This window comes from Sus scrofa, chromosome 1 (assembly GCF_054392235.1).
Source record: "Sus scrofa isolate SSC_HxYL_T2T_F1_AM1 chromosome 1, Sscrofa_HxYL_maternal_Yorkshire_Landrace_v2.0, whole genome shotgun sequence".
Taxonomy (NCBI): Eukaryota; Metazoa; Chordata; class Mammalia; order Artiodactyla; family Suidae; genus Sus; species Sus scrofa.
The window spans coordinates 227,786,725-227,803,224 of NC_139383.1; the positions used below are offsets into that span (position 1 = coordinate 227,786,725).

The window sequence follows — 16,500 nt, forward strand, 5'->3', positions numbered from 1 at the left end:
ACCCTGCCTCTGCACACAATGGAATATTAATCAGCCATAAAAGAATTAAGTACTCTTAGATGATACAACATGAATGAATCTTATCAACATTATATGCATGTAAGAAGCCAGTAACAAAAGTCCAAATATTATATGATCCCATTTATATGAAATATTTAGAAGAGACAAATTTATTGATACAGAAAGTAGATTAGCAGCTGCCTAAGACCAGGGAGGGATGGATGATTGGGAAGGGATACCCAAAAAGCACACAGGTTTTGTGAGGCTCAAGAAAATGTTCTAAAATTGACTGTGGTATGGAGTTCCCATCGTTACTCAGTGGTTAACGAATCCGATTAGGAACCATGAGGTTGTGGGTTGGTCCCTGCCCTTGCTCAGTGGGTTAACGATCCAGTATTGCCGTGAGCTGTGGTGTAGGTTGCAGACACGGCTCGGATCCCGCGTTGCTGTGGCTCTGGCATAGGCCAGTGGCTACAGTTCTGATTCGCCCCCTAGCCTGGGAACCTCCATATGCCACGGGAGCGGCCCAAGAAACGGCAAAAAGTTAAAAAAAATAAAAAAATAAAAATAAAATAAATTTAAAAAATGAAATAAAATTGACTGTGGTAGAGTTCCCATTGCGGCTCAACAGAAACAAACCCAACTAGTATTCATGAGAATGAGGATTTAATCCCTGGCCTCGCTCAATGGGTTAAGGATCCGCCGTTGCCATGGGCTGTGGTGTACGTAGGTTGCAGATGAGGCTCAGATACTGCATTGTCGCTGTGGCATAGGCCAGCAACTATGGCTCCAATTAGACCCCTAGCTTGGGAACTTCCATATGCCACAGATGTGGCCCTAAAAAGCAAAATAAATAAATGAATAAATAAAACTGTGGTGATGAGAGGACTTTTCTGTGAGCACAGTACAAACTATGTTATACTCTAGAAGGGTGAAATATATTACCTGAAATGTAATGTACTGAATTATATATATCAATAAAGCTTTCTCCAAAAAATAAACATGAGATACTACTTCTTACTCCCTAGTTCAACTATTACTAAAAAGAGGGTTATAACAGGTGTTGCAGATGTAGAGAAACTGAGGCTTTCATACACTGCTGGTAATGTGGTACAGCTACTTTGAAAACATTCTAGCAAGGTCTCCAAAGGTTAAGCACTAGATTACCATATGAATTCAATGCCTAGTGACAAAGTGCCACATGTTGACTCATTCTTTTTCTTCTTCTTCTTTTTTTTTTTGTTTTGTTTTTTTTTTGTTTTGTTTTTTTTTCAGTACTGCACCCAGGACATATGTAGGTTCCCAGGCTAGGGGTACAATCGGAGCTATAGCTGCCAGCCTACACCACATGGGATCTGCGCCACTTCTGCGACCTACACCATAGCTCACAGCCATGCCAGATCCCTGACCCACTGAGCAAGGCCAGGGATCGAACCCACATCCTCATGAATACTAGTCGGGTTCATTTCCACTGCACCACAACAGGAACTCTGAATCATTCTACTTTTATGTAATGTCCTAAATATGCACATTCCTAGAGACCTAAGTATATTAGTGGTTGGGGAGCTGGGTAAGAAATGGGATGTGACTTCTGATGGGTATGAGGTTTCTCTCTCTGGGTTGTGAAAACTGATATGATGACTTCACAGCTCTGTGAATATATTTAAAGTACTGAGTTATTTCACAATTAAGAAAAAAAGAATTCTCAAAAGCAGCAAAGTAAGACACAAGTTACCCAGCCATATGCCAGAACAAGGTCTATCACTACTTAAAAGAACACTACAAAATCCAACAGGCAGCAATGTAAATCACAATGTCATAATCACAAGCCTCATTCTAATTATATTCTAACTAAAAAATAGTTTTTTAAAGAGAAAGGTATCATCAAAATGAAAAAATGGTTTTCTCTTATTTGAAGATCTGTAAGTTTGATTTTTAAAAAACTTATGTTCCAGAGTTCCCTTGTGGTGCAGTGGGTTAAGGATCCAGCATTGTTACTTCTGTGGCGCCAGTTCAATCCTGGCCCACAAATTTCCACATGCCATGGGTACACAGCCAGAAAAAAAAAGAAAGAAAGAAAGAAAGAAAAAAGGCACATTAAGCACAAAGAAACAAAAAATGATTTCTATACTCACCTAAAATGTCTTTCAAAAATAGTGGTAAAACAAAGACTTTTCAATCAAACAAAAGCTAAGATAATTTATAGCTAACTGTCAGGTTCTTACACTACCATAACTACACACTCTAGTGTTTTAAGAATTAAGAACTGGATAACATATATAAAGTAATTAATACAATGTCAATAAATTTTTGCTAGCTGAAAGATATGAATGGTTTACAGATATAACTTTAACTCCATATCCTACTTTTTTTTTTTTTTTTTTTTTTTTTTTTTGTCTTTTTGCCATTTCTTGGGCCGCTCCCGCAGCATATGGAGGATCCCAGGCTAGGGGTCGAATCGGAGCTGTAGCTGCCAGCCTATGCCACAGCCTACACCACAGCAACACGGGATCCGAGCCGCGTCTGCAACCTACACCACAGCTCACAGCAACACCGGATCCTTAACCCATTGAGCAAGGCCAGGGATCAAACCCGCAACCTCATGGTTCCTAGTCAGATTCATTAACCACTGCGCCATGACAGGAACTCCAATATTCTACTCTTTGGGGACTAAGAAAGAATAAAGGTCTTTTGAAAAAATACCTTTTCCCTAAATATTTTTACAATTAGAGGTTACTATAGATCAAGATTCTTCATTAAATACAAGCATCTCAATATTAAAACTACTTGTCATTTAAACCTACTGCAAATGATTTTATCATCAAAGCCATACTGAAAAAAGGGTCACTGACAAAGTCTTGATTGCAGCTAGATACAATCAAGAGTATTTGAGAATGAGAAGGGAAAGGAATATGAAGATACTAGGTACTGGAGTAGCACAGTCAAGGAAGAATAATTGGCAAAGGGCTCAGAGAGAGGTAGAAGGATTTCAAAAGATAACTGTTACTGTGTCTAAACTTTGCTATCACTTTGCTTGAGGAAATTATCTCATATCCTATCTTTGACATATAACTTGTCAGGAAGTAGATAATATGGTTATCAGAATAATTGTCTTTCCAGTTGACAAATATCTGAATCAAGCAGAATGACATCTGGACCTGATAGAGATTATAAGGAGTGCCTGGATTTTGAGCCTGATTCAATCACACCTTTGAGTATCCTCATTAGGGAATGAGAGAGTTTACTGTGAATGTTGAAGAAAGAAAAATTATTTGTGGCCAAGAGGGAAAACTGTAGTAGATAACATTGTTCACAGTCATTCTCTCCTCACAATTTCTGAGTACCACCCCCAAATGTTGGCCTGGCCACATGATTTGGGGGATCTGACCAGAACGACAATGAGTTAGTCCCAAGAAGAGTTATTTCAAGTGTCTAGGAGCCCTCATGTTTTCTTGCCTCTTACCAGAAGAACATCATGTCTCAGCAAGGACTCTTTCGGCCTGGAATCCAAATTGACAACATATATGGAACAAACACTTAATATCTACCTCAGTTTACTAGATGTGTCATGAGCCATAGCATCTATTTATGTGTTACAACTTCTCATGTGACTTCAGGTAACTTTCATTCCTCAACTTCACAATAACTCACAAGATGTAACCTTCCTAATGCCTACCTCCACATTTATGTCTTTAAGGTATTTCTCCCTTTTCAAATTTTACTGTTGATCTAAAACAAATAGAGTGCCAGATAGTTCTCCAGAAAAGAAGAATTTATTTAGGATTAGCAGAGAACTGCAATTTGTGGCCTGCAGCCATGGTGAGCCATATGCAAGCTTCCCCATGGCAAGGAAATGAGACACTTTTATAGAGGGGAAAAGGAAGTTGGGAGAGTCACAGTAAACAAAGAATCATAGGCTTTTCATTGTCTGAGTCCTTGTCAGAAAAGAAGAGACGTTCTTCTTTCTGTTGGGCTCTGCTACCCATGCAAGGCATGAGAACTACCCCTTCTAGTCTCCTGACTCTATTTTATTGAGATTTTGGTTTATTAAATTTTTTATAACTATAAACCATTAGAAAGAGTCAAGTTCACATCTTCCACACTTTGCTTAGAAATTACTTTAGGTAAATATCAATTTCAAGGCTCACAAGTTCTACCTGCTACAAAACACAAAAACATGAACATAACTCAGGCACGTTCTTTTAACACTTTACCAGGATAGCTTTTCCTCCAGTTTCCAATAACATGGTCCTCATTTCCATCTGAGACTTCATCAGAATGGTCTTTACTGTAGGTAATTATACTCCTATTCTGTGCAGGATTATATAGATATTCTCTAAGACGACTGAGGTTTTCTCTATGGCTCTTCTTTCTTTCTGAGTACTCACCAGAATTTCCTATAAAGGTCTGATCACAACAATGCAGGCTTTTCCTAGCATGTACCTCGAACCTCTTCCATTATTCATTACCCAGTTCCAAAGCCACTTTTACATTTTTAGGAATTTGTTACAACAGCCCCCCACTTCTCAGTACTCATTTTTGTTTTAGCCCATCCAGGATGCTATAATAAAAACACCATAGACTAAGTGACTTATGAAAAACAGAAAACATCTCATATTTCTAGAGGGTGGGAAGCACAAAACCAGCAGATATGGTGTCTAATGAGGACCCAATTTCTGGTTCATAGATGATTCATCTTATTCATATTCTTGCTATGTCCACACATGGCAGAAAGGGCAAAAGAGCTCGAAGGGGTCTCTTTTACAAGGGTACTAGTCCCATAGATGAGGGATCCACCCTCATGATGGATTCATCTCTCCAAAGTCCCACTTCCAAATATCACCACATAGGGGGAGTAGGTTTCAACACAAATTTGGGCGGAACACAAACATTCAGTCTACACCACTAGCTCAAAAGAGATTGACCTTAAATTCTACTTTAGTGATATTCTCATTTTATATGCACATGAAAACACTTGTCAGCCACAGAAACATAAAAAATACATTATATATGTACATTGTGTTAGAGTAGTATAATTAAAGCAATGATTTATTAGTAAGAAGGAAAACACTATTTTTTAATACTTACCACAAGCTTTAGAAGCAGCAACACAAATTTCTTCTGCAACATACTCTCCAGCTGGAAACTTCAAATAATCCCCCTCAGCTTTCCCAAGGGAGTGATAAAGATAGACCTGTAGGACTGGATCTATTTGCTTCACAGAATTAGCATTTCCAGGAATATCACCATTCTGATGTACAGGAGATGTGGATGTTCCTTCCATTTCCGTCATTGTGAGGCAAGCCATTCCCATGCAGAATCTTTTTCAGAACATTTGGCTGTAAGATAAAACAAAATTACAAATGAAAGTGATATTGCTAAGTTATACTTCATATATAAGGAAGTCTTCACTGACATCAGTGACTCTATCCATTAACAGAAATATCAGGTACAGACATTCTCAGTTCCAAACCAGTGCAATAAAGCGAATCATACAAATCTTTTGGTTCCCCCGTGCATATAGAAGTTATTTTTATAGTATACTGTAGTCTACTAGGTATGCAATAGCATTATGTCTAAAAAATTGTATATACCTTAAAAAATACTTTACTGCTAAGAAATGCTAACCATCATCTGAGCCTTCAGCAATTTGTTCTCTTTTCACAATAGTAATAGCAAAGATCTCTGATCACAGATCACCATAACAAATATAGTAATGATAAAGTTTGAAATACTGAAATTACCAAAATGTGACACAAAGTGAGCAAATGCTTTTGGTAAAAATGGCACTGATAGCCTTGCTCCACTTGCCACAAAACTTCAATTGTTTAAAAAAAAAAAAAAAAACTATACTATCATATACAAAGCACAGTGAGACACATCAAAATTATAAACTTCCTATAGACACAGACAATAAAAGTGAAGCTTATATCCTAACTGAGGAACCACAATATAAATATGTAACACTAACAAAGCAAACAAAATCAGCTGTAGACAACAGAAGAGATTACACAAAGTAACATAATTTCTCAACAAATGGATTTCTCTGACAACTGCTTATTGGTCTCTGGAAAACAATATTTCAAAATGGGATTAACTGATTAGCTTTATTATTTAAAACTCATCTTGAACAATGAATTGGATTTAGATGGATGGAAGAGTAAGAACATTATAAGAGAGTGGAACTGTGCTAAAGAATAGAAAGACACAAAATATGTTTAATAATCCATTGGGCTGACTGAAGCATTTGAGAAGTTATACCATTCAGGAAAGGATTAAATATACAGATGGATACTTGTAACAAAATTGCAACTACATACCCAATATACATGTTCTCCTTTTTTCCTGATACAGATGCCCAATTGGGGGCAGGGGAGGAGTACACCAAAGTACCCACCTACCCCCAAAAAAACTCTACTTCCCCACAGATGGACAGCCATGTAAACCAGTCTCATCAAATGAGATTTAAGTGAAAGTTGTTGGGTGGTACTTTCAGGACCCTTCCTTTTAAAAAAGCCAACTTAGCTGGCATGCCTACTTTCGCTTTTTCCCCTTCACCTCCTTTCTATCTGAATCTAAGCATGAATATAGGGTAGGGTGGTCACCTTAAAACTATGAAGTAAGCATGAAGGAAAGGCCAAGAGAATAAAGCCCTCCAGGCTCATCCATGTTGTCACGAATGACAAGTATTCCTTTTTTAAAGGCTGGATAATATTCGTGTGTGTGTGTGTGTGTGTGTGTGTGTGTGTGTGTGTGTGTGTGTGTGTGTGTGTGTGTGTGTTTTCTTGATCCATTAGTCTGCCAACAAATACCTCAGCTGTTGCAAATAATGTGGCAATGAATATGGAAGTACAGCTATTGCTTCAGAATAATGTTTAAATTTCCGTTGGATATTGCTCAATTATATGATAGTACTGTTTTCAGTTTCTTGAAGAATTCCATACTGTTTCCAAAATGGCTGTACCAGTTCACATCCCCACCAACAATTTATGAGGGCTGCCTTTCCCCACATCCTCTCTAGTATTTGTTATCTCTTGTCTTCTCAATGACAGACATCCAAACAGGTGCTGGGTCTTAATCATCCCAGGGAGAGGGGAACAGTGTTTATGTTCCAGAGCTCAATGAAATTATTTAAACTAGCCAATCATAGGCCTGCTTACCTTGCCTCAACTGTTCTGTACCACATAAACCACAAAAAAGACTTACTTATGCCTATACTTTCCCCTCTTTCTCTCTGCCTCCTGAAGTATTCTGCTCAGGTTTCCCTTTGTGTGGCCCCCACTGTATGGTATAAACCCTCCTCTTGGCATCTGTAAGTATAACAGCTATCTTTTCAATGGTCATCATCCCCTCATCTGTTGGTGTTATCATACCTGAATAAATATGTCTTGAAATATATACCAACAACAAACAGTTGCAAAATGAAATTTTAAAGGTACTAATCATGATAGCATCGAAATTCAAAATATTTAGGTATATATTTAATCAAAAATGTTCTAATTTTACATGAGATAAAAACTACAAAACTTGAGAGGTTCCCATTGTGTAACCGGGGGTTAAGGCCCCAGTGTCTGGGTGAGGATGCAGGTTTGATCCCTGGCCTCACTCCATGGGTGAAGGATATGGTGTTGTGGCAAGGTGGAGTACAGGAGACAGATGGAACTTGGATCCTGTGATGCTGTGACTGTGGCATAGGCCTCAGCTGCAGCTCTGATTTGACCCCTAACTCAGGAACTTTCATATGTCACAGCTAAGGCTGTTTAAAAAAAGAAAAAAAAAAAAAAAAAGAAGAAGAGAAAACTACAAAGCTTGAGAAAATTTAATAAAATCTAAGTCATTTATATGGACCAGAATATTCTTATATTTCTAGTCTGTCATTTCTCTCCAAACTGATATACAAATTTAATGAAATCTCAATCAAAATTCCATCAGATTTTTTTAGGAAAAACTGACAAAGTGATTCTAAAATGTACAGAGAGCCGAAAATTTTTTTAAAGGAGAAAGTTGTATGATTTACACTACATGATTTCCTGATTTCCTATGAAACTAAAGTAATCAATAGATATGGTACTGGCACAAAAATACATACATAAATGGACAGTCCAGAAGTAGAATCACACATATATGGTGAAGTGATCAACCTGAGAGTAATACTAATGAATTTTAGACAAGATAAAATGTTCCAGCCTTAAAAGAAAAAAAGGGATAAATAACATAATACCAAAACTTAAAGCTTCAGCTCATCAAAAACTTCTGTTAAGAAAATGAATAGGCAAAAGATGGGGAGATAATACATGCAATACATAAGACTGTCAAATAATTTACACTTAGAGAATAGGAGAAACTTGTGTAATTCAGTAATTTTTAAAAAGGGGTGAAACATTTGAATAAACATAACAAAAGTGAAAAAGGACAGAAGGGGGCAGACCACAATCTTTGAAAGGATAACATAGCCCTTGGAGGATAAAACAAAACCTGGTTAGAACCAACCAAGTCTAAGATGGTGGATGACTTTTAGTAGATCTTGAGTCTCATTATATGCTCACTGTAATACTGCAGCAGGCTAAATGACATACCCACATGCAGCATGACAGTTCCAAGGCCAATCATAAAAGGCCAAATAGTGGGCAGTGGTTCAATTCCTGGAAATCCCTACCACTTCCCTAAAATAGTTGGAATAATCCTCCCATTCATTATCCTATGAAATTACCTGTTCCGTAAACACTTACTACCCTATATTTCAGGGCATCTTAACATCTGAGATTGCACACACTCTTCTATCAATAAATGTACTTCTTATCTATCACTTGGCCTCCCAATGAATTCCTTCTGTACTGAGACAAAGAATCTGAAGTTCCATAAATCCTGGGACCAGGTATGTGATTGGAACTAAAAGACAGTGGGTTCAAGTCTCATTGTTAATCTTGGCTTGGTTGGAGTCCCAGTGCACGGGTTCAAGTCCCAATCTGAGTTGTGTGGTTTCAAGAGGAGATAGAAATTTACCTAAAATCACATAAAAAATGCTAAATATTACTAATCATTGTGGAAATACAAAATAAAACCATAAGATACGTTCACACACCCTTTAAAAAAGAAAATTTTTTTAAAGACTGGCAATACTAAATGTTGAAAAAATTGTAGAGCAATTGGAATTCTCATTGCTGATCTGAGTGTTAAACAAAACCACTATGCAAAAATGATCAGCATTTTACAAAGTTATACATACATCCAAACTTTAATTCAACAATTCCACTCCTTTAACTATTAAGTGCATACTTTCTCCTTGCGCCTTCCTCCTTTAGGCTACCTGGAATGAAGACACACAGTAGGTGGAACTATATAAGCCCTCTTGCAACCGTAAGTTTACCCTGAGGATGGAAACCAGTGCAAAGACTGGAAGAAGAGAAAGATAGCAGCTAACTAGCTTCCTGACAACTAGAGAGCCACCAAATCCAGCATAATCTAATTTCAAACTTACCTTAGTTCAAAGAAATATAAATCCATTATTACTTATTTGTATATTGGGTTATATGTGGCCAAATCCAAACTGATGTACTTCTCCAGATTTCAACTCTTCATACATACCCACATTTTAGTAAATATTTTCTTTCAATTGCTGCCCTTCCAGACCTCTCCTATCTTCATTTATGCCAAATATTATTTGCATTTAAACCCAGTCAAGAGGATATGTTATCTTCGAAATTGTACAGGATTAATCAAAAGGATTTCACGCAAAAACACTTTTTCCTTTTTTAAAAAGTTTTACTGAAGTACAGTTGATTTACAATGTGATGATAACTTCTGCTATACAACAACATGATTCAGTTATACACATATACGTATCCATTCTGTTTCAGATATTACAGAATATTGGTTAGTTCCCTATGCTATACAGCAAGTCTCCATAAGCGACCATCCATATACCATACATATACAATGGCGTGGACAAACCAATCATAAAACACCAATCCATTCCCACGCTACCCCCACCCTGGCCTGGCAGCTTGTTTCTTTGGTAACCATAAGTGTGTTTTTGAAATCTGTGTGTTTCTTGCTGTTTCATAAATAAATTCACTTGCATCCTTATTTAAGATTCTACATATAAGTGATGTCATATGACATCTTTCTCTGCCTGAGTTACTTCACTTGGTGTGATAATCTCTAGGTCTATCCATATTGCTGCAAATGGCATCATTTCATTTTTTTATATGGCTGAGTAATACTCCATAGTATTGCATAAACTTACCCCTTAGAACTGCTTAGCTGCATCCCATAGGTTTTGAATCATTGTCTTCATTATCATTTATATCCAGGTACTTTTTAAATTTCCTCCTTGATTTTCTTCAGTGATCCATTAGTTGTTTAGTAGCATATTGCTGAAGTTTCCAAGTGTTTGTGGTTTCTGCAGTTTTTTTTTCCTTGTAGCTGATTTCTAAACTTACAGTGTTGTGGTTAGAAAAGACGCTCCATATGATTTCAATTTTTTAAGTGCAATGAGGCTGGATTTGTGGCCCAAGATGAGATTTATCCAAGAACACTGTGCATTTTTCCATCTTTTTATATCATTTTTGATTTCTTTAAACAGCATCTTATAGTTTTCAGAGTACAGGTCTTTTGCCTCCTTAAGTAGGTTTATTCCTGGGTATTTTATTATTTTTCATACAACAGTGAATGGCATTGTTTCATTAACTTCTCTCACTGATTTATGGTTGTCAGGTATAGAAATTTGAGAGAGTTCTGTATATTAATTTTGTATCCTGCAACTTTACCAAATTTATTGATGAGCTTTAGAAATTTTCTGACAACACCTTCAGAATTGTCTCTGTATAGTACCATGTCATCTGCAAACAGTGATAGTTTTTTTTTCTTTAATGTCCTTCATCTGAGATTTTATCCATCTCTTGCAATCTTTAAAGTCTATTTTGTCTGATATGAATATTGCTACTCTAGTTTTCATCTGATTTCCATTTGTGAGGAATACCTTTTTCATCTTCTCACTTTCTTTGTATGTGTCTCTAGATCTGAAGTGGTCTCTTGGAGACAACATATATATGGACCTTAGTTTTGGATCCATTCAGCCAGTCCATGTTTTTTGACTGGAGCATTTAATTCATTTACATTTAAGTAATCATTGATATGTATGTTCTTATTGCCATTTTGTTACTTCTTTGGGGGTTTTGTTGGTCTATTTTTCCCTTCCTCTTTTGTTCTCTTCAGTTGTATTCTGATGACTATCTTTAGTACAGTGTTAAGGTTGCTTTTTGGTTGTATATGTTCCTATCACAGATTTTTGGCTTGCAGTTACTATGAGATTTTGATATATCAGTGTGTGTGTGTGCGTGCACATGTGTGTGTGTGCGTGCACAGGTGTGTGTGTCTGTTAGACACACATGCACATGATTGGTTTACACTGCTGTTCATACAATTTCAAATGGCTCTCAAATATCCTGCAGTCATATCCTCCTTCCCTCATGAATGCCAGTTGTGATATTATATTTGTGTGTGGATGATTTCCTATCTTTACTACCTTTGCCTTTACAGGTGAACCTTCTCAAATTTTAATTTTGTTTCTAGTTGTGGCCTTTTTTTTTTTTCCACCTGGAGAAGCTCCTTTACTATTTTCTATAAAGTTGGTTTAATGGTGCTGAACTTTCTTAACATTTGCTTGTCTATAAAGCTTTTGATTTCTCCATCGAATCTGAATGAAAGCCTTGCAGGGTGGAATATTCTTGGTTGTAGATTTTTCCCTTTAATCACTTCAAATATGTCCTGCCGCTCCTTTCTGGCATGCAGTTTCTGCTAAAAAAAAAAATCAAATAACATACAGTACCTCTGTATGTTATGTGTTGCTTTTCCTTAGTTGCTTTTAATATTTTGTCTTTAATTGAGCCAGTGTGATGAATGTATGTCTCTTGAGTTTTCCTTCTTGGGTTTACCCCATATAGGACTAGCTATGCTTCCTAGACTCGAATTAATGTTTCCTTTCCCATGTTATGGAAGTTTTAATCTATTAGATCTTCAAATATTTTCTCAGGCCCTTTCTCTCTCTCTTCTCCTTCTCTAACTCCCTAAAATGCAACTGTTGGTGCATTTAATTTTGTCCCAGATGTCTCTTAGACTGTCCTCATTTCTTTTCACTCTTTTTTCTCTATTCTGTTTTGCATCAGTGATTTCTACCAGTCTGTCTTCAATCTCAGTCATTCCTCTGCCTCATGGATCCTGCTACTGATTCCTTCTAGTGTATTTTTAACTTCAGTTATATTGTTAATCTTTTTGTTCTTTAAATCTTCTATTTCTTTGTTAAACATTTCTTGTAATTTCTCAATATTTGCTTCAAATTATTTTTCCTAGATCAGAGATCATCCTTGTTATCATTATTCTAAACTCTTTTTCATGTAGGTTGCCTATCTCCACTTAATTTTTGTTCTGAGGTTTTGTCTTACTCCTTCATCTAGAGTGTATTTCTCTGCCATTTCACTTTGTCTATCTTTTTATGTTTGTGGTCTCCTTTCTGCAGGTTGCAGGATTGTAACCTCTCTTGCTTCTGGTGTGTGCTTCATTGAGGGTAAAGCTGGTCCAAGGATTGGCACTGGCTTCCTGACAGGAGGGACTGGTGCCTGCCCACAGGCAGGAAGAGCTGGGTCTCCTCCCTCTGGTGGGCAGGGCTGCGTTGAAAGGTAGAATCAGAAGTGCTTGAGTACCTAGGAAGACTTTAGGCTACCTGTTTATTTGATGGGTGGGTTTGTGTTCCCATTCTGTTTGTTGTTCAACCTGGGGCTTCTCCGCATTGATGCCTGCAAGTTGTCAGGAAGGGCTAGGCTCCAGGGAGCTTACACACATAACTACGGGACCTGGGACCTCTGCCTCCAGTGTCCTGCCCCCACAATGAGCCTCAGCTGACCCCTGCTTGCCCAGGAGACACTCCAAGACCTTCAGGTAGGTCTGGCCCAGATTCTCATGGAGTCCCTGCTTTGTCTTGGGACCCAGTGCACATGAAATCTTGTGTGCACCCTCCAAGGGCGGAGTTTGTGTTTCCACCAGTCCTGTGGAGCTCCTGCACTCAAGCCCTGCTGGCCTTCAATACCAAATGCTCTGGAGGTTCCTCTTCCAAAGCCAGATCCCCAGACTCAGGAACCTGACATGGGGTTTGGAACTCTAGCTCCCATGCAAGGGCCTCTATGATATAGTTATAATCCAGTGAGGGAGTTACCAACCTGGCAAGTATGGGTTTTGCTTATATTGCAAAAGTGCCCCTCCTACCATCTCATTGTGCCTTCTTTGTCCTCAGATGTAGGATATCTTCTTTGCTAGTTTCCAATCTATTTTGTCAATGTTTGTTCAGCAGTTAGTTGTGCATTTGGTCTTTTTATGAGAGGAGGTTACCTCAATCCCTTCTACTCTACCATCTTGTCTCCTCTCTTCTGCACATTTATTTTTGAAAAGAAGTATACTCAAAAAGGGATTCTCTCACCAGTTTTAATTCTGAGGTCTGATTTTAGCAGTTTATTCAAATGAAGGCAAAGGAAACTGTTGAAGCATGGCACAGAAATAGACTTACTGTGAAAGCCAGTTGGAACTCACACAGAAAACCCTTTCCTGCTGTTCCTTCATCCACAATACCATTCTAGAAGAAAAATCATTGTCTTCTCCATAATTCCTCAACTAACTAAGACTAAAAAGTTTGTTGAGAATGCTTTAAAGAAAAATACAGGAGTTCCTGTCATGGCGCAGTGGTTACCGAATCCGACTAGGAACCATGAGGTTGCGGGTTCGGTCCCTGCCCTTGCTCAGTGGGTTAACGATCTGGCGTTGCTGTGGCTGTGGCGTAGGCCGGTGGCTACAGCGCCGATTCGACCCCTAGACTGGGAACCTCCATATGCCGCGGGAGCGGCCCAAGAAATAGCAAAAACACAAAAATAAATAAATAAATAAAAATACAAAACCTATTATTAAAGGTGTTGGGAATATCTAAATGTAATTTTTCATTATTCATGCTCATATAGATTCTAGTTTTGTTTCTTCAATTTGATGCAAAAATGTATGATTGGGGTGAATTGTGTACTATGTGAATTACGTCTCAATAAAACTTTTTAAAAATATGCATATTTTTAGAAAAACAGAAATGTTAAGCAATACCCCCAAATATCTGTTTTGCACCAAAACAAGTAAACATTTGTTGTCTTTATCTTTTCTCATTTCTGCTTTGAACCTGTCCATGTCTACCATATATTTGGCTATACACACATACTTTTCATTTCAAATTTCATCTGTTATATAATGTAATACCTCCCTAAACCATAACCAATCCAAGGATGGGAACAGCCAAGAAATGTTACATAACATAAATTGCAAAACAGCAAGGCAGTTCAGTTGGAGCTTCTGGTCAATGGTAATGGGAATATCATGTTTTCAACAACAATCATCAATGAATAAGAATTTGGACCCACTTTTCAGCTGCTACTACTTTAAAAAGGTCTCAGATATGAAACAATACATAAAGTATTTCAAAAACTATAATATAGAATATATATGGTCAAATGACTGGGCTGTGCACTGCACAAATCTACCTTGATCACCAATTAAACATGAGGGAAGGGGAGGAATCCAACCCAAATCTGAGATTTCTGACTGAGTGACCAAGTATATAGAAAAAAAGATCGAAAGTTTGAAAGTAAAGATGAATTTTATATATTTGGAATCAGTAAAAGGAAGATTTGCAGCAATCAGCTTGATATAAGAGGAGTTAAGAATGACTTCTTGATTTAGGGTTTGAGAGGCTGGGTATCCAGTGTTAGAATTCACATAGTAGGTATATGGAACAAGAGTTTAGGAGAAATGATGAATTAAATTTGACATATAATGAACTGAGTAACTATGATAATATCATAAATCAAGATTTAAATATACTACAAGCAGCTACACTTACGAAGGCTAAGAAGAACACAATTTGCTTTTGTTGCAGATTTCACAATTATTACGCATAAAGGAGGCTATAATCACTGACACACATGATGCTCAGATAAAATGTATGAGGGTAGGAAGAGAAGATCATTCTTGAGGCCACATTTAAGTGATACCTAGAAATGTTCAGGGATGGAAGACATAAAGAAGAACACAGCAAAAATCTTGAAAAGAAATGACTAGGAAAAGGAGGAAAACTAGAATTAACTTTGTAAAAAATTATTGATTAATGCATTAATCTGTGGGCATATTTTAATAAAAATAAAGTTCCTTTAAAGAAGAGCATAGAGTTTCATGAAAAGAGCTATAAAATATTAACAGGTTAAGACAGAAACATAAAGAAAAAAAATCCACAAAACATGGAAATTAATGTTAGTAAAGACTACCTATAGGAAAAGGATCTGAAGGGTAGGGATGACTTTTCCTTTTCATTTTGTTTCATTATTTTGAGTTTTCTAACCTCAAGAATGGCTTTCAACTTATAATTCTTACCCAGAAGAATAATGACATCCCCAAACATTCAAAGATTCTAAGTTTACCTCAAAAGCAACATTTAAGAAGTTACTTTCTTAAAATATATCAAACAAAGGAGTAAATTTAAAAAGATGACATCAGATCCAGACAATAGATCCAACCCAGGAAAGCAGTAAAATTAAGTTATCGGATGAAAGATGGGCAGCAGGCCTGAAGCAAACTCAAACCAGATAGCAGCACAGGGACTGTGGAAGGAAGATGTCAGAAAAAAAGCAAGTATTAGACTGCTTGCTATGACTGAGTTCAAAACAAAACAAAATACCCACAGAGGATGTAATAAAAACAGTGAAAGAAAAAAAAGGCAATTCTAGTGGAAGAAAACTTTACAATAAAGGGGATGAAATTATACTCTCGGTCTCTAAATCCTGAATATAAGTATTGTTGTTTTTCAAATTTAAAATTACCTACAAAGCATTCAAGTGTTACGTATGGCTACTGAACAGGATATAAATGTTAATGTTAACATAAAAATACAATGCTAGAGGTTGAGAGGTAAAATCAAGGAGGGAAGCTAAGCAGAAACTGGGGAGAGAAGCATTAACCTTGAAACTGAGAAATCAACAAATATTGCCAATGGTTGCTCAACAAGAAATAAAGCTACAAATATATTACCCTAGGTTACAATGAGAGCCAATGTAAGAAATAAAACAGTGAAATAATTTAAGGAAATGAGGACGGACACAGCAGCATACGTGAAATAGAGACTGAACTACAAGAAGAGTCAAAACTGGCTCCCTCTGGAGAGAAGAATTAAAGTTGGAAGAATAGAGCTTTTCACTCTAATTAGATTGTTTTGCTCTTCTCTGTGATCTGACTTGTTAAAACAGTATAAGTGAGATATCTAGGGGCAAAAATTAAAATAAATAGGAAATAAAATCAAGGTAGCAAAGGTATTCTTCAGGTGAAGAACAGAAAAGAGAAAGGGTAGCTGCTAGTAGTCAAAGATTAAAGGAGAATATAAAAGTAAGCTAATACACACTCCTGGGCAGAGAAAACCATGACTCG

At 37.0% G+C, this 16,500-nt stretch overlaps 1 protein-coding gene across 7 annotated transcripts in view; it reads right to left on the reverse strand.

The window, feature by feature from the left end:
* JAK2 (Janus kinase 2) overlaps positions 1-16,500 on the reverse strand; it is a 152,492-nt gene that overhangs the window by 95,829 nt on the left and 40,163 nt on the right. For 4 of the 7 annotated variants that reach the window (XM_085009853.1, XM_021082802.2, XM_021082809.2 and 1 more), the window contains 1 exon segment: positions 5,089-5,339. Coding sequence is in view for 4 of the 7 variants with exons in the window: in XM_021082802.2 (XP_020938461.1) it covers positions 5,089-5,314 (226 nt within the window). In the remaining 3 variants the exon portion in view is untranslated. 7 annotated transcript variants of the gene reach the window in all.